This window comes from Entelurus aequoreus, linkage group LG26 (assembly GCF_033978785.1).
Source record: "Entelurus aequoreus isolate RoL-2023_Sb linkage group LG26, RoL_Eaeq_v1.1, whole genome shotgun sequence".
In the NCBI taxonomy this organism is placed as follows: domain Eukaryota; kingdom Metazoa; phylum Chordata; class Actinopteri; order Syngnathiformes; family Syngnathidae; genus Entelurus; species Entelurus aequoreus.
This window is the reverse complement of record NC_084756.1, coordinates 35,061,357-35,087,734: the sequence shown is the minus strand read 5'-3', so window position 1 is coordinate 35,087,734 and position 26,378 is coordinate 35,061,357. Positions and strand designations below refer to the sequence as shown.

Below are 26,378 nucleotides of genomic sequence, written 5' to 3'. Positions count from 1 at the left end.
CAAAAAAAGTCGGACAACTCAAACACCACACAAAGTTACACTATGACTCCTCAGTCATATGTGTGCTATTTTACTGTCATTTATAATTCATGTTAATTTGTTTATATTAATAATGGAATGCTGTTACTAGAGAAAGTTACAGGAATCTACAGTTCATCCTATGCTTACATTTCATTGTGCAACATGAGGATGTTTAAGGGGAACTAAACGTGAGCTCTGAAAGGGGTACAAATGATTTCCAAAGCAGTGCTTTTGGTATAAAGTTAAGTTAGGTTAAATGAAAGTATTATTATTATTATTATTAATTATTATTATTATTATTATTATTTATCTTACGGTATATATAAAAAATAATATTGAGCAAAATTTAATTGAAATATTGTCGATGTGGCCCTCCAGCAGTGCTCGGGTTGCTCATGCGGCCCCCGGTAAAAATTAATTGCCCACCCCTGGTTTAAAGTATTCATAAAAAGGGACCCAAGCACATACAGCAGATTAAATGGCCTGTGGCATGTAGTGCTGCATAACCTGCCTCTTCGTAAGACTCGTGTCACGTGACTTCAAACTTAACACCTCATTGGCTGGTTCTGAGACACGATCGGTTGCTTTAGTCTCAATTTACCGAAAGTGGGTCTTGCGTTTTGAAGCAGCAAATTTTTCAAGACTGATTTTTTGCTACACTGAATTTTAAACACTACATTTTTTTTTAAACACACACAAAATTCAGTTCACAACATTCAAATGCAAAAAAAACAAATACATAAATTCAGTGTAGAAAAAAAAGCTTTAATAATAAAAAGGTACAAATTAATCTCCATGCTATGTGATAAAGAAGTACATTTGTCTGATTGGTGGTGTGATGTTGAAGCAGCTTATCTACAGGATGCAACTCTAACAAACTTTATAACACTGCCTGGTCATTTGAATAATGACAAAACAACTGGAGCAAGTGCCTTTAGTGGGTTAATGAGGATTATAGCATGAAATTCAGGAAGAATGACAATAAATATTAAAATTTGTATGGTTATCTAGATTTCTTTCTGGTGATATCTAAAAGTAGCGCCTATTGCATGACAGACTTTACCTTTTTATCACCGCTGCTCATCCGGTCTTTGACTTCTTTGGCTTTTTGAATGGCTTTTAACACTTCCACTGTGTCCAACTCCTTCTCCGTCGTCACGTTGCTGTCCAGACACACCTGACGCAGAATGATTAGACACAAAGTCTTAGCAGTAACAGTGCAGTGGAGTCATCACAAAGAGTGATCATGTACCTCCGCTGCACGGTCTCCAAACTGGGCCAGGACTTTGGTTCTGTAGTCGGGGATAATGCACATGGGGTTGGAAGACAGGTTGAGTTTCTCCAGACACGGCAGCGCGCCGATGTTTTTGATCTCCTCCAACTGAAAGAGAGAAAGGCGTGGTTTTGTCTACTGATTTGTGATAGTAGTTTTTGACTACGTTTACACTGCAGGTCAAAGTGGCCCAAATCGGATTTTTCTAAATCTCTGATGTATAAATGCGCACAGACCCCAATGTGACCCCCATGCACAGTTCGATAAAGTGAAAACAAAGGAAGTTGTATGGATTCTGTAAATGAACAAGGAAGTCGCTACTACTCCTACAAAATAAAATAAAAAGTCCCCACACCTTAAAAATGAGTGTTTTTTTTAAGTGAAAATACATTAAAGTAATATGTGTGAATGGATATATATAGTGCAATATATTTGGGAGGGTTATAACTAGGGATGTCCGATAATATCGGCCTGCCGATATTATCGGCCGATAAATGCGTTAAAATGTAATATCGGAAATTATCGGTATCGTTTTTTTAAATTATTTGTATCGTTTTTTTTGTTTGTTTGTTTGTTTGTTTTTTTTATCAAATCAACATAAAAAACACAAGATACACTTACAATTAGTGCACCAACCCAAAAAACCTCCCTCCCCCCATTTCTTTCTGTTATCAATATTCTGGTTCCTACATTATATATAAATAAATAATGATAAATTTACATTATATATCAATATATATCAATACAGTCTGCAAGGGATACAGTCTGTAAGCACACATGATTGTGCGTGCTGCTGGTCCACTAATAGTACTAACCTTTAACAGTTAATTTGACTCATTTTCATTAATTACTAGTTTCTATGTAACTGTTTTCATATTGTTTTACTTTCTTTTTTATTCAAGAAAATGTTTTTAATTTAGTTATCTTATTTTTATTTTATTTTTTTAAAGTACCTTATCTTCACCATACCTGGTTGTCCAAATTAGGCATAATAATGTGTTAATTCCACGACTGCATGTATCGGTTGATATCGGTATCGGTTGATATCGGTATCTGTAATTAAAGAGTTGGACAATATTGGAATATCGGATATCGGCAAAAAGCCATTATCGGACATCCCTAGTTATAACTTATAATATTTTTATGGCTGTCAAGTACACTGCAAAAAGTGTTCAAAAACAAGAATAAAAAATACAAAAATTAGAGGTATTTTATTTGAACTAAGCAAAATTATCTGCCAATAGAACAAGAACATTTGGCTTGTCTAGACTTTCCAGAACAAGTAAAATTAGCTAACCTCAGTGAACCCAAAAGTACCTTAAAATAAGTATATTCTCACTAATAACAAGTGCAATACTATATGAGTACGTATTTTCTATTGTTTCATTGAAAATAAAACAGCATCTGTTTTAATTATGAGACACAATTGTGTCAAAGTCATGATTTTTTTTCACGCTTGAAATAAGAAATGATTACTTTAAAAAAGTAGTTTTAAACTTGTGAGTGTTGATGACAAGCTTTGCAACAGTTGATATTCTAGTTTCAAGCATGTTTTACTCAATATACACTACCGTTCAAAAGTTTGGGGTCACCCAAACAATTTAGTGGAATAGCCTTCATTTCTAAGAACAAGAATAGACTGTCGAGTTTCAGATGAAAGTTCTCTTTTTCTGGCCATTTTGAGTGTTTAATTGACCCCACAAATGTGATGCTCCAGAAACTCAATCTGCTCAAAGGAAGGTCAGTTTTGTAGCTTCTGTAACGAGCTAAACTGTTTTCAGATGTGTGAACATGATTGCAAAAGGGTTTTCTAATCATCAATTAGCCTTCTGAGCCAATGAGCAAACACATTGTACCATTAGAACACTGGAGTGATAGTTGCTGGAAACGGGCCTCTATACACCTATGTAGATATTGCACCAAAAACCAGACATTTGCAGCTAGAATAGTCATTTACCACATTAGCAATGTATAGAGTGTATTTCTTTAAAGTTAAGACTAGTTTAAAGTTATCTTCATTGAAAAGTACAGTGCTTTTCCTTCAAAAATAAGGACATTTCAATGTGACCCCAAACTTTTGAACGGTAGTGTAGGTCATCAAATCTCAGCAACAAGCTGTAATATCTTACTGAGATCATTTAGGACCAAAACACTTAAAACAAGTAAAACACTCTAACATAAAATCTTCTTAGTGAGAAGAATTATCTTATCAGACAGAAAATAAGCAAATATCACCCTTATTTGAGATATTTAATCTTACTTAGATTTCAGTTTTTGCAGTGTAGAGGTGGATCTACGTTAGCTTTATTTTTCAACTCACATGTAAGCAAACAGGCCACGGCGTCAAATCCCATCCTTCAACAATCGCTATTTCTTCAGAATCAAAATACATATTCCTAATGGCCGTCACTACCATTAAGGACACCGAGGTCATGTCCTCAGTATTTTTTTAAGTGACAAGAAGAAAGTGATACGACTGACTGTAAATACACTTTGTGTGGGACATGGTGTGCGCTGTACATCTCAGTGCGGTAGAACATCCTCTCTCAATACACAATCTTTGGCCATGCACAGCTGTACCCGCTACAACTCCAGACAACGTAACTCATAGTCATTCACATTGACATCCCACTGGGTTGTGAGTTTTTCCTTGCCCTTATGTGGGCTCTGAACCGAGGATGTCGTGGCTTGTGCAGCCCTTTGAGACACTTGTGATTTAGGGCTATATAAATAAACATTGATTGATTGATGTTTTATTGATGTTAAAATTGTCTAGTAAGCTTAATTTCATAGTAATCAAATAAAAGTGGATTGTTCATTGTGTTGCTCAAGGTGATGGATACCCATGATACTTTCAAAGCTCTTCTTGGACCACCATTTTTTGACCTCGGTATTTGTCAAATCCTGGTAACGGCCCTGATATTCATACATTACAAAGAGCCTATTATTTGCGCACTATTGACTAGTGATGCACTGAAATTTCAGCCCTCAAAAATAGACTTTGCTCACCCAAACCGGATGTTGTGATGAAGTATCCACTTCAGCTGGCGGGCTGCATCTTTTCCCGCGCACACGAATGACACATACATGTCCGCTTTGCCGTTTAGACTGAAGTCACATTTGAAAAAATCTGATTCCAAATCGGATTTGGACTACCTCCTGATGTGGCCTGAATCTGATGCGATTTGAAGCACTTTTAGACTGGTCAAAAAAATCTGATCTGTGTCACTTGAGGGTAGGGCTGGACGATATATGGAATATACTCGATATATTGCGGGTTTGTCTCTGTGCGATATAGAAAATGACTATATGGTGATATTGGAGTATACGTTCTCACGCAGTTGCTTTTAGCTACGGGCATTACACTACAGGCTCTTCTCACTCTTTCTTGTCTCCTTCTCACAGAGACATAAAACAAGTGCACCTTCTTACATACGTCTCATACTGTGGCGTCATACGCCCTTGCCGAGCAGAGAGGTAGCAACATGGGTAACATTAGCTGTGATGCTAGCGGAGTGGTGCGAGTGGTAATACGAGAGAAAGAAGGTGCCAATCTGGTAACAAATGAAGGAAGAAGAATTAATTACCAAGAAAAACAGCAGGGGGTCCATCGTCTGGCGGTGGTTTGGCTTCAAGCGGAAAGATGTCGAACAGACAACCGTAATATGTCAAGTGTGCGGCAAAAGCGTTGTTACAAAAAGTAGCACTTACTGCTAATTTGTAGCATCATTTGAGAAGTCGCCCGCTAGAAAATGAAGAGTGCTTGAAACTCCGCATGTCAACATCTCCGTTCGGTGCCACACCCACAAAATGCTAAAGCAACCATTTCCAGATTAACACCATATGAAAAAACTAGTCAACAACAGAAGGAGATAACGTCCGCAGGAACCTACCACATAGCGAAGGACGTAAACTATTTGATTTCCTATTATGCAGCTCATTTTTATTTGACACTTATTGAAATATCTTGTGTGACATCATGCACAAAAGTGCACTTTATTTGTTTTAAACTATTGTAGTGGCGTTCTGTACAAAAAGTGCACTTTAATTTAGTTGTTTTGATATGTCATTTTAGTGACATCATGCACAAAAGTGCACTAATAGCTTGTTTTAAAATGTCTCTGACAATCTTGCACGTTCTGTTTTGAAATGACATGAATGTTTGTGCCACTGCTTAATAACTGTTTAATAAATACACTTTTGCTAAATTGATTTATTTGTGATTTCCCTCTCTGCATGAAAGTTTAAAATGAGCATATATTAATGCAGTATGCAGAAGAATGTTTTAATGTAGACACATAGAATCATCATACTGCTGTGATTATATGCATCAAATGTTCATTCAAGGCTAAGGCAAAATATCGAGATATATATCGTGTATCGTGACATGGCCTAAAAATATCGAGATATTAATAAAAGGCCATATCGCCCAGCCCTACTTGAGGGCAACATAAATCAGATTTGGTGTGCAGTGTAAACAGGGCCTTTGGCATAGCAACCTGTGATGGGGCTACCTGGGTCAGCTGGTTGTGGCTGAGGTCCAAGTCGACCAGAGAGTAGAGTTTGCTGAGGCCCATCAGTCGGTCCAGTTGGTTTCCGGCCAGACTGAGAGTTTTGATGTTGCCCAGACGCGTGTGAGCCGCCTCCAGTATGCACAGCTTGTTATAGGACAGATCCACGTGGACCAGGTTGTACAGGTGCTGCAACCACAGAGATCAGGACGACTTGGAGTGAATTGCTTTCTAGCAGCACCTCAGATCCACACCCGAGTCAATTCGAGTCAACGTCTGCTGCGTGCCGTCACGTACCTGGAGGTTCTCCACTGAGGAGAGCTGGTTGTGGCTCAGATCGAGAAATTCTACCTTGCGTATTAGTTTCTACATATTGTGAGATGTTGAAGAAAATTAGAGACAAGAGAGAATGAAAAGCACGTAGCGATTGCAAATGGAGGATGTGTCTCACCACTGAGTCGTCTATGGTGCTGATGGCGTTGTGGCTCATGTCCAGCGTGGTCAGGTTTCGCCACAGGGGAACAACGGCGGTCACGGGGCAGTCGGACTCCGCCCCCTCTGGTTTCCACTGTGAGAACTCACTCGCCTCCGGGACAAGGACCAGCTGAGGAGCATGGCCAACATCCATTAGTACATAAGACACACGATGACATACTTCATGTACAGCAGTGTGTAAACGGTACCATCATGGTGTCTGTGGACTGGTGGATGTTCAGAGTGGACAGAGTTGACCTCAGAGACGACAAACCTTCAATTTGCTGAGCGCTGCACTCGCTGATCTGAGGACAAGTAAGACAGAGGCCGACGGCGTAAATTCTAAATATGACTGAACAGGAGCAAAGCTATCTGCAGACTAGGGTTGTCCGGATACCAATAAATGTAAATCGATACTTTTCATACTTTTCCAAATAAAGCGAACTAGGAAAACATGTCAATATTGGCTTTAATTTGACAGAAAATCCTACAATACAATAAACATCCATCCTTTCCATTTTCTGCCGCTTGTCCCTTTATGTTTCCCAACGCACTCAAATAACAATTTTACAAGGTTAAAATATAAATTAAAGGGCATTAAGGGACAAGCCGTAGAAATCGGATGGATAAACACATTGGGCTTTTCTTGTTGCACTCAAAGAACAATTTATAATTTCCCATATTAAATATAGTCTGTCATAATAAAGGATTAGATTAGAATATAATACAAAGCTTTATTGACATCCGGGTTTCCCACACATTCATTTATTTTTGGCGGCCCGCCACGAAAGAATTACGTCCGCCACAAATTAAAAAAAATAAAAAAAATAAAAAAATATTTATCTATTTATTTATTTATTTATTTATTTTGTCCTCTCCAGCTTCTCAGGCAAATCATATAGTTGATGTAGATGCCCATATCGGCTGTTCAGATTTACTTTACAAAAGAGAAGTGTAGAATACTTCTCTTGTTGCCTTATTTGTATTTGACTTTATTAAATGTATTCATATTAGAAACACAACATGTGTATATAACAAAGGGTGCAAAGTCTGCAGGCAGTAGGAAACACATGGTTAAGTGTAGGGAGTAAAACTGATGGCAGTCTAAAGTTCAAGATTTTTGGAGCTCTTTGTTCAGTGGATCAGATGTTTGATGAAGCTCTGTGTCTATCTACCACCACTACTGTTTTATGTTTATTTGTTACTGACTGTGGCAGGACACCTCTGCCTCTGTTTCACTTTATGTTGCTGGTAAATAATATGGTTGTAGTAGTGGGCTAAAGTTAAATTATTTAGTATGCACTAATTAAAGGGGCAGAGCTTTGAGACATTTTAGCTTTTATATTTTATAAGATATATTTTTTGTAAGAACCACAATTAATAAATATATTTCAGTGAATAACTTATTGTTCAAATCTGTATATAAATATGTACATAAAGTGTTGTAATTATATGGTAAAATGGATGGATGGATGGACGTTTAAAACAAAACTGTTATTATTAATTAGTAAGTATACATTTTTTGAGCCTTTTTAGAGAAAATCAAATCATTGTAGTAAATTATGCAAATTACTCAATGATGTCATGTGACCACGCCCATAGCCACGCCCCCACCGCCACAGGTATCTTGGCAGTTTATGGGAAACACTGGACATTATATTAAACTAGATGAGGCAATTTCCTGAAGGAATTGCGTGTGAATGCTCCAATGCTGACAAAATGTAGTATGAATGTAAGAATAGTTTGAAGGTTGAAATGGTTTGAATGTTGAAGAGTTTGAATTTCCAGGAAAAACGGAATTTGGTTTGGAAATTGGGAAAGTGATGTCGGAATGGTTTGAATAGGTTGAAAAATGTGGGAATTGTGCAACTGGGAAAAATGTCCCATTCATTTCAATGGGAACTTCCTGTAAATTTGGGAATTTTGGGAAAAGCAGGATTTTTTTTTTTTAATCATTAGGAGCATGAACGCCCTCCTGAATGAGCTAAATTGGTTGGTGTTGGAATTGTTTTAATCGGCCAAAAAATGTGGAAGTAGTAACAGTTTTTTAATTGAAAAATGGTGTGAAATTTTGGGAAAACTGGGAATTTTTAAAGTTCTTAAACCAACTTGTTTTTTTTGTGGAATGGTTGAAATGGGTTGAAAAATGTGTAAGGAGTCATCGCACTAAAAAAGGTTCGATGACTTGACGGTGGAACGGTTGAAATGGGTTAAAAAATGTGTAAGGAGTAGTCGCCAGAAAAAAGGGTGGAAATATGGCTTTGGAAAACCAGGAATTCTGGAAAATTCTGGAATTGTTTAGAACTTAGAAAAATGGTTGTTTGAATTTCCAGGATGGTGGAATGTATTGAAGGTGGAATGGTATGCATCGGTTGAAAAATGTGGAAATAGTGAAAGGTTGAAAAAGGGCCAATTCATTTCAAATGGGAAAAATGTCTCTGAAAACCTGGAATTCTGGGAAATCTGGGAATTTTTGGACTTAGTCAAGGGAAAGCCCGCAATTCCCGAATAGGCTGAACAGTTTGAAGTTGGAACAGTTTGAATAGGATGAAAAATGTGGAAGGTAGAGCGCACCAAAATCTGGAGAAGAAGAAGAATAAATAGATGAATTTTGGTATAGAAAACCAATTATTCATGATTCATTGTTGCCACTCCTGGTCTGTGCTTTGATAAAAATACAATTATTAGTAAGTACTAAAAACAAAACTATGGATAAATGTACACAGATAAGCCATGTAGCACAGTGGTCCCCAACCACCGATTGGTACCGGGCCGCGCAAGAAACAAACAAAAAAAAAAAAAAATTAATTAATTTAAAAAAAAAATTTAAAAAAAATTAAATCAACATAAAAAACACAATATATACATCATATATCAATATATATCAATACAGTCTGCAGGGATACAGTCCGTAAGCACACATGATTGTATTTCTTTATGGAAAAAAAAAAAGAAAGAAAAAAAAAAAAATTCCCTCCCCCCCCACCTCCTAAATTTTCATGTACCGTAATTGACCGGTCCCCAGCTACAAAAAGGTTGGGGACCACTGATGTAGCAGGTAAAACACATTTGTTAAAAAGGTAAAACACAAATTGAAGCAATTCGTTGCAAAATTCAGTCATTTCACTTGCATTAGTTGACGCTAATTGGGTGGTTTTAACTCCGCTAATATTTGGCATCAATCCAAGCAGCTGTGTGTGCGTCTACATAGGAGCTGGTTAAGTCATGAAAGTAGTGTACGTGTGTTTGTGAAAAGAGCAATGTGTTGGCTGAGTGACGTCAGTGAGTGAGTGGGCGAGTAATGAGAGAGAAAGGGAGGGTGTGCACTGCGCAGTAGAGTGATAAACGGGTCCGTTTGTGTCCTGCAAAACTAATAATAAAGCAACCAGAATGTCACGAATCGGCAGCCTCAGACCCATTTCCGGGTAAAGTGAAGGGTGTTATCCCCGACAAAAACATCGACCCTGAAGGGAACGTCTCCCCTGTGCTCCTCGACTATGGTCTGCACCAGAACCAAACAGCAGGACAGGTGTAACAACTACATTATCACCTGTCACTCTTTCCTTGCTTATTATTTAAATGTTTGCCTAATTTTGAAGCAAATGTGGTAGTACTAATCGCCACATTTGGTGAGGCGTGTTTTAAAGCAACACTTCTCCTTGTTTAAAGCGTCATCTTTATCGTTAGGTTTGAAGCCCAAATACCTCCACCACCCTCTTTATTAACTAGTAGAATTGTCTTTTTTTGCCATTCTTCCTGGTACTTTTCAAAGGCAGTATAGTACCAATTTCAATTCATTAGTATCGCGGTACTTTATTAGTTCCGGTATACCGTACAAACCTAACGCAGACAAACTTGAAGTCGTTTACCTCGATCTGCAGCAGTGATTTGAAAAAAGAGAGATCAAAATGAAGACTGCTCTCCAGGATGTTACTGGTTCCTACTGGACCTGCCGTCCCTGAGATCTGATCAACAGAGAGAAAACCGTGAGAATACAGGAGTGAAGTTTAGGATCGGCGTTGAAGAATAGAATTGAGGGGCGTCGGGACCTTGAGGTAGCGCAGCCTGCAAGTGAAGTCCAGGATGTGTCCCAGGTCAGTCTTGGCATCCCCGTTGCAGCATGTCGGTTTGGCCAGACGGAGCTGCTGGGAGACGGCGTGAAGCTGCAGAGGCCGCAGAGAAAACACCTCGCCCGCCTGCAGCAACTGCTCACCTACGTCACAAAGATCCACGGCCAGAACATTTGAATCTCAGCCACCAAAAAAGGATCGTGTGTTATATTTAGGATTACATTTGGTTCATTTATTTGTAGGAGATCTAGCACTTTCAGAACACTATTGCTACCATCAGTGTTGATTTTGTTGACTAAAAATGTCTCTTAGTTATCGTCAACGACCTATTTTGCGACTAAAACAGGTCTTGTTTTGAATTTTGTTTTTAAGATGCTCTGTAATAACCTCATTAAAAACGGTTTGAAAACAACTTATCCTTTACACCAGTGGTTCTCAAACTTCTTTCACAAAGTACCACCTCAGAAAACATTAAAATACAGCCGGGTAGTCAGCCTAAATAACCAATAAAAAAGGCAGGGATTTATAGATTTTTAGATTAACTGCGATTATTATTTGTAATGATTCTTAATCAATTTTTAAAAAATTCTACAAAAAAAATGGTTTTTCAGTCTGTCCTGTCCAACCACTCAGGCAAATTATATTGTTGACGTAGATCAGGCCTGGGCAATTATTTTGACTCGGGGGCCACATTTAGAGAAAAAAATGTGCCTGGGGGCCGGTATATCTGTTTTTAGGGACACTAATACAAAACTTCACAATAATGTCTGATTGAATGCTAAAAACGTTACGACAGACTATTATGAAGAATGTAACATTTTTCTATGAACGATAAAACATTGAATATTGACAAAATATGAATGTCACACCCCCGTTCGATCGACATATTTTACAATCAAGTGAAACGCAACAAAAATGCAACAAACAGTGAAATATGAACGCGAAGGGTACAAAAAAACCCCACCTACAATCTGATATATCACTAAGCTTTAGAACTTTGTTGTGAAAAGCTCCTTCCGCGTCTGTGGAAACGCTTCCCGCCCACACTGCTTGGTGCCTCGTCTGAGCTGCTGTGACGTAGATTGCCATTATAACTAATTAGATGACCATATTAACTAATTAGATTACCATAGTAACTGGTATATCATCCATAAGCGCAGATTCCAACCATTGAAATACTTTGTATAGTTGAAGACTTACGGTCATTAGAAAACATCACTGCACATCATAATGGCAGCTACAGTTTCAGAAAACAGACGACTTAATAGCTGGCCACAATGCTGTCCCAAAATGTCCTCTACAATCCGTGACGTCACGCGCAGGCGTCAACATAACGAGACGTTTTTAGCAGGATATTTTGCGCGAAATTTAAAATTGCACTTTACTAAACTAACCCGGCCGTATTGGCATGTGTTGCAATGTTAAGATTTCATCATTGATATATAAACTATCAGACTGCGTGGTCGGTAGCAGTGGCTTTCAGTAGGCCTTTAGTTCCCATTAAAACATTCACATGTTGCACAATGAGATGTAAGCAGGGGATCATGTGTACATTCCTGCATCTTCCTGTTTGTAAAAAATATATTTTTATTAGTATTTATTTTATATACTAACAGCATTTCATGATTAATATTTATAAATTAAGATTCCTAATAAATGACACTAGAATAAGCACACATTTGATTGGTAAATCATAGTCTAACGACCTGGAATGACACTTTATGTGTGGTGTTGGAGTTGTCTGACTTTTTGTTTGGCTGTAAACGCATCACTGGCTAAGTGCATGTGTTGGCGCAAGTGAGAAAGAGCGAGCAGCTGCTGTTGATATAACAAAGTTGCTTTTGGTCTGGTTTGTACTGCAGAAAATGACCACTTTTGCTAGATATCATTTTTTTTACTAATGTTTTGGTGATGTGTTTATGGCAGACAATAAAGAGTTTCGCTCAGTAAAGTGATGGATGGAATTCATGTCCTCAAAGCGTCTCGACAGACGTTACAATATTTGAACAATGATGACGAAAACTGTTTTCTCTGTCGTGTCCGTGTGTCGAAAATTGTTATGCGCTTATTTTGTTATTTGATTTTGTGCGTGGCATAGATTTGTCGTGCGCGGAGGACGCTTGAGCTTTGCGCAATTGCACAGGCGCGCACCTTAGAGAGAACATTGCCCCTGATGTAGAGGATCATATCTGCTGTACATATTTACTTTAGAAAAAATCAGTGTGGGATACTTGCCTTATTTGTAATTTCCATCCATCCATCCATTTTCTACCGCTTATTCCCTTTGGGGTCGCGGGGGGCGCTGGAGCCTATCTCAGCTACAATCGGGCGGAAGGCGGGGTACACCCTAGGCAAGTCGCCACCTCATCACAGGGCTTTATTTGTAATTTGACTAGGAAGTATTTTATTAAACAAACCAGTTGAATTTTAAATAATATAGAAATTTATCAGAGCAGTTATCTATTTTATGGAGGAATGTAGTTAATCATGGAACTGGCACCCAATATAAATAAAAAAAAGTATAGATTCTGAATCGAAATGTATATTTTTGGCCACTTTGAACAGTAAAACTGTGTTTGAGTATTTAATTGAGTGATTCTTTGCCGCACCACTAGATGGAGCCCATACACCACAGTTTCTGCTGTATGCTTTATATTTTGGTTGACCAAATGAACTGTAATTTTAGTCAACTAAAATGTAAAGTACTAGAATATGACTAAAACAAATAAAAATTGTCAAAGGACTATGACTAAAACTAAATCAAAAACTGTCAAAATTAACACTATTGACGATAGCTAAGAGAAACATTTTAGGCAAAAAAATTAACACTGGCTAACACAAAAGTTAAAAAAGCTAAAATGAGCAAATAGGGTATTTTGCACCTGTAGACCCTCGGCCATGATGTTAAAAAAGGCAAGTATTGCCAGTGAAACCAAATACATGCTGATTAGAACGATAAGAACAAAGGTCTGCTGGAATAAATGGATTCCTAATCAGATCATCCTGGTGTGTGAGAAAGTACGAAGGTTATAGTTTGCTTCTTTTGTTTTAACTACCACAAACACATTCTTTAGAAATCAGCCCTCTCATTTCTCTGTTGCTATTTAAACCTGCTGCAGTCAGAGCAGTCTGAACTAAAAACCCACGTGCAAAAAAAGCAAGCACTCTGCTGAAGAAAGCTTCATGAATTATTCACACAGTCGCAGAAACCTGAGACAAGAAGAATAGAAACCTTTATGAAACAACTCCACGGCCAGCGCCGCCGTGATGCCGTTGATCTCCTGAAAGACAACAAAAAAAAAACAGATCGGTGACGTTTTGTTTGCAATAACTGAGGAAGAAACCCTGCAACCTAAATTCCTGAAGCTTATTTATTGACTTAATTCTATTTTTTACAGTATATTGTGGTGGTCACAGTTTCAGACTTAAGATGTGAGAGATGTTCACATGTCGAGTTAGATCACATGAGGATGGTTCTTTACTGCCATGAGGATTTTTTTAATTTTTTTTTTTTTTACCAACAATGGCCCACTGTTGTACTGATAGGGTCATGAGATAAATGAACGCCACATATAGACGCTGCTACAAGGCACACAGAGTCAATCTGGGAAATAAACACAAGATACCAAAAACTGTATTAGGGATGGGTGCCTTCCACATTTCAAACTAATTCCCAAAAGCTGGGATTTGATGCCTGTACTTAAATCATACCAATTTTTGTGTGTTAATACATTTTAATTGTGTAGTAACAACATAAATGTTTAATGGAACATTCATTTTTGATTTTTATTAAGGATCCCCATTAGCTGGTTGCCACAACAACCCACTAGTCTTCCTGGGGTCCACAATCTCAATAAAAGTACAAGTAAAAGCAAATAATTATAACTACACAATACAGAAACAAATAAAAATAATCAACAAGCAAACAAGCAAACAATTTACAGTCTCAGAATATTAATTACCATATAAATATGCTGACCCGTCTCCACTCGAGATGGTCTCCTGCTGGCCCCACTATGGACTGGCCTCTCACTATTATGTTAGATCTACTATGGACTGGACTCTCACTATTATGTTAGATCTACTATGGATTGGACTCTCACTATTATGTTAGATCTACTATGGACTGGACTCTCACTATTATGTTAGATCTACTATGGACTGGACTCTCACACTATTATGTTAGATCTACTATGGACTGGACTCTCACTATTATGTTAGATCTACTATGGACTGGACTCTCACTATTATGTTAGATCTACTATGGACTGGACTCACACTATTATGTTAGATCTACTATGGACTGGACTCTCACACTATTATGTTAGATCCACTATGGACTGGACTCTCACACTATTATGTTAGATCTACAATGGACCGGACTCTCTCACTATTATGTTAGATCTACTATGGACTGGACTCTCACTATTATGTTAGATCTACTATGGACTGGACTATCACACTATTATGTTAGATCCACTATGGACTGGACTCTCACACTATTATGTTAGATCCACTATGGACTGGACTCTCACACTATTATGTTAGATCTACAATGGACCGGACTCTCTCACTATTATGTTAGATCTACTATGGACTGGACTCTCACTATTATGTTAGATCCACTATGGACTGGACTCTCACACTATTATGTTAGATCCACTATGGACTGGACTCTCACACTATTATGTTAGATCCACTATGGACTGGACTCTCACACTATTATGTTAGATCCACTATGGACTGGACTCTCACACTATTATGTTAGATCCACTATGGACTGGACTCTCACACTATTATGTTAGATCCACTATGGACTGGACTCTCACACTATTATGTTAGATCCACTATGGACTGGACTCTCACACTATTATGTTAGATCCACTATGGACTGGACTCTCACACTATTATGTTAGATCCACTATGGACTGGACTCTCACTATTATGTTAGATCTACTATGGACTGGACATTCACACTATTATGTTAGATCCACTATGGACTGGACTCTCACACTATTATGTTAGATCTACTATGGACTGGACTTTCACAATATTATGTCAGACCCACTCGACGTCCATTGGTTTGACACCCCTGGTGTAGCCTATAGGCCTACCTTGGTAAAATGTCTCTTTAGTTTTGGGCGTACATTAGGCTGCTAAGCATGCTCTACTTATTTTCACCAGTACAACCATTGCTAGCGTTGGTTGTAGTTGGTTTTAGTCTCTGCTTTCTGATAGTACGGACAATAACCATACGATTGCCATTTGTTGTGATATTGTACGCAGGCATGACGTACTTCTACCTGGAAATAGCCTCATTTCCGTGTAAAACATGTTGGTTAGAGATTTGTTATCGACAAAAGGCCAGTCTATTCAGCTATTATGGTCCCAGCACCTCAAGCCCTAGTAAGAGGCAGTGGAAGTTTGAAGTTCCTTGGAGTGGCCCAGTCGAGCGAACTGGATTTGGCTACATATCTGGCGACCTCAGTCAGGGAAAAGGGGAGGGGACTACAGAATTTTGACCATGATTGTAGTACCATTTCTGGCCACATTATTACACATGACATCTTTAACTCGAGAGCTGCGGCGTACTTACATAAAGGTGAAAGTGCAAAAAGGTGGCAAGGGCGGTTGGCGTGGCTTGTGGGAACTGCCGGAGCAGTGTCTGCAAGTAGAGCTCCAGATCTTTCTGCCGACGCTCCACAAGACTCTTGGAGTTCTTTCCCAAGATCTTCTTTGGGGGCAGCAGCCGCCGGTCTACTTTGTTCTCGGCTGTCAACTGCACGGAACACACAAAATCAGAATCCTAATAGCTCAAGTCCCATCTCTTGTCTGTTCAGACATTAAAGGGCACTTAGATGCAGAAGCTAGCTTGCGGCTAAAATCGTATGTTATATTTTATATTGCTACTATAGTACGTTTTTAGTCTACATTTTACATCTTTTTGTGCCCTTGTGTGCATTATCCTTTCCATCCTTTGTAACCGAGCTACTGTGTGGAACAATTTCCCTTGTGGATCATTAAAGTTTGTCTAAGTCAAAGTAGCATGCCGTCGCAAGGCGATGTGTTACTATGCTAGCAAAATAGTTCCTAAGAGTCATACTTGCCAACCCTCCCGTTTTTAGCGGGAGAACCCCGGTATTCAGCGCCTCTCCCGACAACCTCCCGGCAGAGATTTTCTCCCGACAAACTCAGCCGAAGCTGGAGGCCACGCCCCCTCCAGCTCAATGCGGACCTGAGTGGGGACAGCCTGTTCTCACGTCCGCTTTCCCACAATATAAACAGCTTGCCTGCCCATTGACGTCATAACATCTAGGGCTTTTAGAGAGTAGAGTGCACAACTGCGCACACAACAAGGAGACGAAGCAGAAGAACGAGGAAATTACAGACATGGCGACGCCGTCGACGAGCAAGATGAAGGAATACGCTTGCAAGTTCCAAAACGAATGGAAACAAGAATTTCAGTTCATCCAGGACAGTTCGAAGGGGAAGGTGTATGTTGCCTGTAAATATGTAGAACAGACTTCTCCATTGAACACGGTGGCCGAAATGATATACTCACCATGAACGGAGAAGTTAAACAGGACAATACTGCCATCTAATGGATAGCCACCGGAACACTGAAATTCAGGTATTTCTTTTATGTAAATAAAATATATATATATATATATATATATATATATATATATAGCTAGAATTCACTGAAAGTCAAGTATTTCATACATATACACACACACACATACATATATATACACATATATATATATATATACATACATACATATATATACATATGTATATACACATATATCATTTGTATACTCTAGCCTTTAAATAGACTCCCTTTTTAGACCAGTTGATCTGCCGTTTCTTTTCTTTTCTTTTCTACTCTACTCCGGGGTGGACCGCTAGCCTGTCCATCAGATGGGGACATCTCTACGCTGCTGACCCGTCTCCACTCGGGATGGTTCCCGCTGGCCCCACCATGGACTGGACTTTCGCTGATGTGTTGGACTTTCACAATATTATGTCAGACCCACTCGACACCGAGGATGCCGTTGTGGCTTGTACAGCCCTTTGAGACACTAGTGATTTAGGGCTATATAAATAAACATTGATTGATTGATTGATTGATTGATTGATTGAGATATATATATATATATATATATATATATATATATATATATATATATATATATATATATATATATATATATATATATATATATATATATATATATATATGAAATACTCGAGTTGGTTAATTCTAGCTGTAAATAAGGTTGGCAAGTATGCTAAGAGTTCGCTCTTACAGTAAAAATGTCGCTACAACTTGGTTATTATACAAAATAAATTAAGTATTGTTGCAGGTTAATGGATGCATTTTTACAGTGATTCAGAAGCCAGAAGCACCATGGCTAGCCACCTTGATTATTACACATTAAAATGCAAAAAAAATTTAAAACACACTACTGCCAAAAGTATTTGGCCACCTGCCTTGACTCACATATGAACTTGAAGTGCCATCCCATTCCTAACCCACAGGGTTCAATATGATGTCGGTCCACCTTTTGCAGCTATTACAGCTTCAACTCTTCTGGGAAGGCTGTCCACAAGGAATTTTCCACCACTCTTCCAAAAGCGCATTGGTGAGGTCACACACTGATGTTGGTGGAGAAGGCCTGGCTCTCAGTCTCCCTTCTAATTCATCCCAAAGGTGTTCTATCGGGTTCAGGTCAGGACTCTGTGCAGGCCAGTCAAGTTCATCCACACCAGACTCTGTCATCCATGTCTTTATGGACCTTGCTTTGTGCACTGGTGGAAGAGGAAGGGGCCCGCTCCAAACTTTTCCTACAAGGTTGGGAGCATGGAATTGTCCAAAATGTTTTGGTATCCTGGATAGGGATCATGTTTGATAAGAAATTATCGAGTTCGAGCCCATTATCGAATCCTCTTATCGAACCGATTCCTTCTCGATTCTCTTATCGAGTCCAGATAGGTTGTTTTATATGGAAAAAAAACAATATTTGGTTTAACAAAAGCTCACTTTTATTTCATAAGAAAAAAATAAAATTAAATAAATATTGACTGATACCCCCCTAAAAAATTAAAATAAATAAATATTGACTGTTGTTACCCAAAGTATATTAAGTGGGATTTTTCAGAAAACAAATATATACAGTAACACAAAAACAACCTGTCTCTGTGATCACTATAGGTGAATAGCCATGCCTTGAGGTGTTTTTTTCCGGTCCATTATTTTTGCTGCTTGTGTGACATCACAGGAAATGACGTAGCTCAGTCATTAGACTGAGCTACGTCACTTCCTGTGATGTCCACAGGGCATTTCATGTGGGACGGGATTCGTTCCCAGGGATTGGAATAAAGAACCAACTCTGTTTCTTTACTATAGTGGCCTCGATAACGGGAACCGGTTCTCAAAAAGGGATTTGAGTCCATGGAATCGGTTATTTTCTTATCGAACAACCGGGAGAACCGGTTTCGAACATCATCCCTAATCCTGGAGCATTCAAAGTTCCTTTCACTGGAACTAAGGGGCCAAGCCCAATTCCTGAAAAACAACCCCACACCATAATTCCTCCTCCACCAAATGTCACACTCGGCACAATGCTGTCCGAAATGTAGCGTTCTCCTGGCAACCTCCAAACCCAGACTGGTCCATCAGATGGAAAAGCGTGATTCATCAGTCCAGCGAAGGCGTCTCCACTGCTCTAGAGTCCAGTGGCGCCGTGCTTTACACCACTGCATCCCACGCTTTGCATTGGACATGGCGATGTATGGCTTAGATGCAGCTGCTCGGCCATGGAAACCCATTCCATGAAGCTCTCTGCGTACTGTACGTGGGCTAATTGGAAGGTCACATGAAGTTTGGAGCTCCGTAGCAACTGACTGTGCAGAAAGTCTTTGCACTATGCGCTTCAGCATCCGCTCACCCCTCTCTGTCAGTTTACGTGGCCTACCACTTGGTGGCTGAGTTGCTGTTGTTCCCAAACTCTTCACTTTTTGTAGAATTAATCTACTGTGTGCTTTATAGTCCGGTGCGCCTTATGTATGAAAATGGACCCGAATTCATCCACCGTGTCCCTTATAGTCCGGTGCGCCTTACGTACGAAAACTGACCCGATTTCATTGACTCTGTGCCTTATAATCCAGTGCGCCTTATGTATGCAAATGGACCTTAATTCATCGACCGTGTGCTTTGAAGTCCGGTGCGCCTTATGTATGAAAACTGACCCGAATTCATCGACCGTGTGCCTTATATAGTCCGGTGTGCCTTATGTATGAAAATGGACCGGAATTCCTCGACTGTTTGCCTTATATAGTCCGGTGCACCTTATGTATGAAAATGGACCTGAATTAATCAACGTTTGCCTTTTTCGACCGGTGCGCCTTATGTATGAAAATGGACCCGAATTCATCCACCGTGTCCCTTATAGTCCAGTGCGCCTTACGTACGAAAAATGACCCGATTTCATTGACTGTGTGCCTTATAATCCGGTGCGCCTTATGTATGAAAATGGACCTGAATTCCTCGACTGTTTGCCTTATATAGTCCGGTGCGCCTTATGTATGAAAATGGACCGGAATTCCTCGACTGTTTGCCTTATATAGTCCGGTGAGCCTTATGTATGAAAATGGACCGGAATTCCTCGACTGTTTGCCTTATATAGTCCGGTGAGCCTTATGTATGAAAATGGACCGGAATTCCTCGACTGTTTGCCTTATATAGTCCGGTGAGCCTTATGTATGAAAATGGACCGGAATTCCTCGACTGTTTGCCTTATATAGTCCGGTGCGCCTTATGTATGAAAATGGACCTGAATTCCTCGACTGTTTGCCTTATATAGTCCGGTGAGCCTTATGTATGAAAATGGACCGGAATTCCTCGACTGTTTGCCTTATATAGTCCGGTGCGCCTTATGTATGAAAATGGACCGGAATTCCTCGACTGTTTGCCTTATATAGTCCGGTGCGCCTTATGTATGAAAATGGACCTGAATTCCTCGACTGTTTACCTTATATAGTCCGGTGTGCCTTATGTATGAAAATGGACCGGAATTCCTCGACTGTTTGCCTTATATAGTCCGGTGAGCCTTATGTATGAAAATGGACCGGAATTCCTCGACTGTTTGCCTTATATAGTCCGGTGCGCCTTATGTATGAAAATGGACCTGAATTCCTCGACTGTTTACCTTATATAGTCCGGTGTGCCTTATGTATGAAAGTGGACCGGAATTCCTCGACTGTTTGCCTTATATAGTCCGGTGCGCCTTATGTATGAAAATGGACCTGAATTCCTCGACTGTTTACCTTATATAGTCCGGTGTGTCTTATGTATGAAAATGGACCGGAATTCCTCGACTGTTTGCCTTATATAGTCCGGTGCGCCTTATGTATGAAAATGGATCCAAATTCATTGACTGTGTGCCTTATAGTCCAATGCGCCTTGTGGACCTGAATTCATCGACCGTGTGCCTCATAGTCCGGTGCGCCTTATGTATGAAAATGCACCTGAATTCCTCGACTGTTTGCCTTATATGGGTAGGTTGTGAGTTCAAACCCCGGCCGAGTCATACCAAAGACTATAAAAATGGGAGCCATTGCCTCCCTGCTTGGCACTCAGCATCAAGGGTTGGAATTGGGGGTTAAATCACCAAAAATGATTCCCGGGCGCGGCCACCGCTGCTGCCCACTACTCCCCTCACCTCCCAGGGGGTGACCAAGGGTGATGGGTCAAATGCAGAGAATAATTTCGCCACACCTAATGTGTGTGTGTGTGACAATCATTGGTACTTTAACTTTTAACTTAATACAGTCCGGTGCACCTTATGTATGAAAATATAGGAGTTGCTGTTGTTCCCAAACTCTTCACTTTTCTTACAATAAAGCCGACAGTTGACTTTGGAATATTTAGGAGCGAGGAAATTTCACGACCGGATTTGTTGCACAGGTGGCATCCTATGACAGTTCCACGCTGGAAATCACTGAAAGCGGCCCATTCTTTCACAAATGTTTGTAGAAACAGTCTCCATGGCTAAGTGCTTGATTTTATACACATTCTCATCATTTGGATGGGTAGCCAAATACTTTTGCCAATATAGTGTATGTGATCTTGACTGATTAGGATTGGGAACCATAGGCATACTTCAAAAAAAGTGCCGTTCCCCTTTAAGAAAACATGGCAGTAAATGGTAAGGTTACTTTTTAAAAATGTGACCAGACTGCAGGTAATAAATGACCCCAGCATGAGTGAAGTGCGATGCTAACATATTTCAGTGTTTCCCATAAACTGCCAAGATACCTGTGGCGGTGGGGGCGTGGCTATGGGCGTGGTCACCGTGACATCATCGAGTAATTTGCATAATTTACTACAATGATATGATTTTCTCTAAAAAGGCTCAAAAAATGTATACTTACTAATTAATAATAACAGTATTGTTTTAAACGTCCATCCATCCATCCATTTTACAATATAATTACAACACTTTATGTACATATTTATATACAGATTTGAACAATAAGTTATTCACTGAAATATAGTTATTAATTGTGGTTCTTACAAAAAATTAGGGATGTCCGATAATGGCTTTTTGCAGATATCCGATATTCCGATATTGTCCAACTCTTTAATTACTGATACCGATATCAACCGATACCGATATCAACCGATATATACAGTCGTGGAATTAACACATTATTATGTCTAATTTGGACAACCAGGTATGGTGAAGATAAGGTACTTTTTAAAAAAAATTATAAAATAAAATAAGATAAATAAATTAAAAACATTTTCTTGAATAAAAAAGAAAGTAAAACAATATAAAAACAGTTACATAGAAACTAGTAATTAGTGAAAATGAGTAACATTAACTGTTAAAGGTTAGTACTATTAGTGGAGCAGCAGCACGCACAATCGTGTGTGCTTACGGACTGTATCCCTTGCAGACTGTATTGATATATATTGATATATAATGTAGGAACCAGAATATTGATAACAGAAAGAAACAACCCTTTTGTGTGAATGAGGAGGGAGGTTTTTTGGGTTGGTGCATTAATTGTAAGTGTATCTTGTGTTTTTTATGTTGATTTAATAAAAAAAAAAAAAAAAAAAAACGATACCGATAATAAAAAAACAGATACCGATAATTTCCGATATTACATTTTAACGCATTTATCGGCCGATAACATCGGCAGGCCGATATTATCGGACATCCCTACAAAAAATATCTTATTAAAATATAAAAGCTAAAATGTCTCTTAAAGCTCTGCCCCTTTAATTAGTGCATACTAAATAATTTAACTTTAGCCTACTACTACAACCATATTATTTACCAGCAACATAAAGTGAAACAGAGGCAGAGGTGTCCTGCCACAGTCAGTAACAAATAAACAGAAAACAGTAGTGGTGGTAGATAGCAGAGGTGTGGACTCGAGTCACATGACTTGGACTCGAGTCAGACTCGAGTCATGAATTTGATGACTTTAGACTCGACTTGACAAAATGTAAAGAGACTTGCAACTCGACTTAGACTTTAACATCAATGACTTGTGACTTCACTTGGACTTGAGGCTTTTGACTTGACATGACTTGCTACTTTCCCCAAAACCCAAACCTTAAAAAGTTATTTGGGAGCGCTCCGTATCTTTCATTTTATACGTCTGTGTCTATCAGCGTGTGTGCTGCGTGTCAGCGTGTGTGCTGTCAGTACAACAGCCAATCAAATTACATCTACATTGTTTTCATCCCACAGCTCTCATCCAATCAAATTGCAGGACAACCACCGAACATGAGTTGTCAAACAATGCGGCAGTGAGAAACAATTATGCCAAAGTTGGTTTCGTTCGGGTATAAAAACTACGACTTGGTCAACAAAAAACGAATTGCCGTATGCAAATCACGCAGTTCGAATATTACAGACGGAGACGCAACAACTTCCAACTTCGTTCGACATTTGAAGTTGCACAAAGAAGGGTAAGTTTTGAATGTAAGATAACTTTTATTGGCTAAGTAAAATGACTTTTATTTGCTGTGTAGTTAAATGAGTGAGGCTGTAAACTCACTGCTAACGTTATAACCATAGACATCTTACAAGGGTACGCAGCATCGAGCGCTACTGCCTACTGGCGCAGACGAGACGCGGAGCCGCCATCTTGGAGTGGTGATCCGCTCCACTCAGTGCAATTCATTTGGCAGGAGCAATGAACTGTCAGCAAATTTAATTCATCTTACCTCACTGAATACCACTGATTTTCAAGCGTTTTTTTTGTCATACGTGTAGCTATGATAACGGACACATGTTTTGGCGTTTTTATTATTCATAGTTTGCTTAACAGTAATATAATATTCTTATACGCTATAAATGACCAGACGTCCGAGATCAAAACTGGGAATATAATCCCCAGAGAAAGGGGAAAAAAACGGTCAGCTATTTTTAAATTGAAGAAACAATATGATTAGATTATATATACATGCGTATATCCTACATAAACAATGCATGAATACATTAGATATCTATATATTTTAGGGACCTATAGACTGTATCTCTGTTGCTGCAGCAGCAGAGAGTTTATTCTGTCTTGACACTTTGTATTGATATTTTGTATTACATTCTTCCCTTAAATGATAATGTTTACAGTGATTGTTTTATATCTATTTTTTATGTATGTTGCTTTGGATAAAAGCGTCTGCCAAATACTTAAACATATATAAACACCTGAAAGTCTTTATATCAGCTAAAACCACCAATCTGTTTCACTGGATTCAGAATAAAACCAAATGCTGTCTTACCCAACAATGTTAGTATTTGAATATTGTTACTTGAAGACTTATTCCTGGTTACAATTATACTGTTAAGAAAGTATTGTCTTATACTTTGCCTAAAATGAGAATGCATCATAATCAGTGGCGGCTGGTGAATTTTGTTTTAGGTGGGGCTGAAAGTTTGTAAACCAAACCCCTGTAGGGGTGTCATCCTCCCCCAGAAGATTTCTTTGTGATTCTCACATACAAATATTGAAGATCTTTGCTCCTTCTCAACTTTGTGGTAATGTTATTTTCATAAAATACAACCAATAGTATGTTAATGTTTGTTTTTGCAAATGTGTTTATTCTGTAAAGGAATGAGTTAAATGTTTAACATTGTTTAAACTATTAAAATGACTGGTTAATAGTGCTATTATGAATTGCAAAGTCAGCACCATTTTTTTCCCTGCAATTTCAAATGCACTTGTTTTAATAAATAAATACAGCGTTTTAAAAGCATACACAATCTGTGTAAAAATATTAGTCTGTGGTTAAAAGGACTTGAAAGGACTCGAAACTCAAAATGCAGGACTTGGGACTTGACTTGAGACTTTCTAGTCTTGACTTTGGACTTGACTCGGGACTTGCCTGTCTTGACTCGGGACTTGACTCGAGACTTGAGGGCAAAGACTTGAGACTTACTTGTGACTTGCAAAGCAATGACTTGGTCCCACCTCTGGTAGATAGACACAAAGCTTCATCAAACATCTGATCCACTGAACAAAGAGCTCCAAAAATCTTGATCCTACACTTCTCTTTTGTAAAGTAAATCTGAACAGCCGATATGGGCATCTACATCAACTATATGATTTGCCTGAGAAGCTGGACAGGACAAAATTATTTTGTGGCGGGCCGCCACAAATAAATGAATGTGTGGGAAACACTGTATTTACCTTCTCATGGAGGTCATGAAAGTCACTGTAGCGATGCTTCACAGTCCACCTGTGGTTTCCATCCGTCACCTCAATGACGTAGACCTGAAACAGCAAATACAGATGGCCTGAAGCTGGTGGAGGGTTCAAATGTTCAGCAGGGCTAAACCATTGTTGCACATTGAGAGGTTGATTTTGTACTAGGGCTGCATGATTAATAAACATCAAATTGACATTGAGGTTTTAATTAGTGCGATCACGTGACCGCAAGAGGCTGAGGATGTTCTATTTTTCTCCACCGTCACCGGCATTTGAGTGACGGACATGTAGGCCAATCCTTTACACACACACACACAGGAAGCACGGATAGAGGACTCGCAATTCGCCAGTGGGAGATTCCGCAAAGTATCACAAATTAGGTGTAAAAAATGTAATTATAAAGCCGAATGTCCCATTGTAGGAATACTTCAGCTTCAAATTAGGGCTGCAACAACTAATCGATTAAATTCGATTATAAAAATAGTTGCCGATTAATTTAGTCATCGATTCGTTGGATCTATGCTAAGTGCATGCGCAGAGGCTTTTTATTTTAAAAAAAATTTAATTTTTTTTTTTTTTTTTTTTTTTTTTAAATAAACCTTTATTTATAAACTGCAACATGTACAAACAGCTGAGAAACAATAATCAAAATAAGTATGGTGCCAGTATGCTGTTTTTTTCCCAATAAAATACTGGAAAGGATAGAAATGTAGTTTGTCTCTTTTATCCGATTATTAATCGATTAATCGAAGTAATAATCGACAGATTAATCGATTATCAAATTAATCGTTAGTTGCAGCCCTACTTCAAATCAGATGGGCAATATGAGCCCATCAAGGAGCAAGAATGCAGTGATGGCAACAAACAAATACAACGCCTGACCTTGTTTCACCAACTGGGGGGGAAAAAATGCACTTTAACATGTTCAATATTTATTTAAGTTATATTTTTTTCGGAGAAATTAGTTTGTTAAATTATTTATTTGGAATAACAAAGATGCAGTACAATGGTAAGCAATTCTACAGTAATGAAAAATAAAAGTTTATAACCTTTTGAATGGTTACTTGACTTATTATTATATATTATGATCACATTATAAACATTGTATAGTTGTATCGGTTATTTATTCAGTTTAAGAGTATGATGAAAATGAGCTACTGTGCTAACTCCGGCTTATTTACATTGTTGCTCTATGTTGATGAATTATGCATTGTCCTCATTCAAATAAATAAATAAAATAAATAAATGTTGTAGACAAAAGCTCTGAATCTGCCTGCATTAAACCAAATATTT

At 38.7% G+C, this 26,378-nt stretch overlaps 1 protein-coding gene across 6 annotated transcripts in view; it reads right to left on the bottom strand.

Annotated features, from left to right (window-relative positions):
* The window catches only part of nisch (nischarin), a 74,900-nt gene that overhangs the window by 43,174 nt on the left and 5,348 nt on the right, over window positions 1–26,378 (bottom strand). For all 6 annotated transcript variants that reach the window (XR_009824703.1, XR_009824702.1, XR_009824704.1 and 3 more), the window contains exons 2-12: window positions 25,068–25,151; window positions 15,946–16,128; window positions 13,582–13,630; window positions 10,329–10,492; window positions 10,149–10,244; window positions 6,489–6,584; window positions 6,257–6,409; window positions 6,103–6,171; window positions 5,809–5,994; window positions 1,274–1,402; window positions 1,085–1,198 (exon numbers count right to left, since the gene is read on the bottom strand). Coding sequence is in view for 3 of the 6 variants with exons in the window: in XM_062038132.1 (XP_061894116.1) it covers window positions 1,085–1,198; window positions 1,274–1,402; window positions 5,809–5,994; window positions 6,103–6,171; window positions 6,257–6,409; window positions 6,489–6,584; window positions 10,149–10,244; window positions 10,329–10,492; window positions 13,582–13,630; window positions 15,946–16,128; window positions 25,068–25,151 (1,323 nt within the window). In the remaining 3 variants the exon portion in view is untranslated. The remainder of the gene's footprint in view (window positions 1–1,084; window positions 1,199–1,273; window positions 1,403–5,808; window positions 5,995–6,102; window positions 6,172–6,256; window positions 6,410–6,488; window positions 6,585–10,148; window positions 10,245–10,328; window positions 10,493–13,581; window positions 13,631–15,945; window positions 16,129–25,067; window positions 25,152–26,378) is intronic.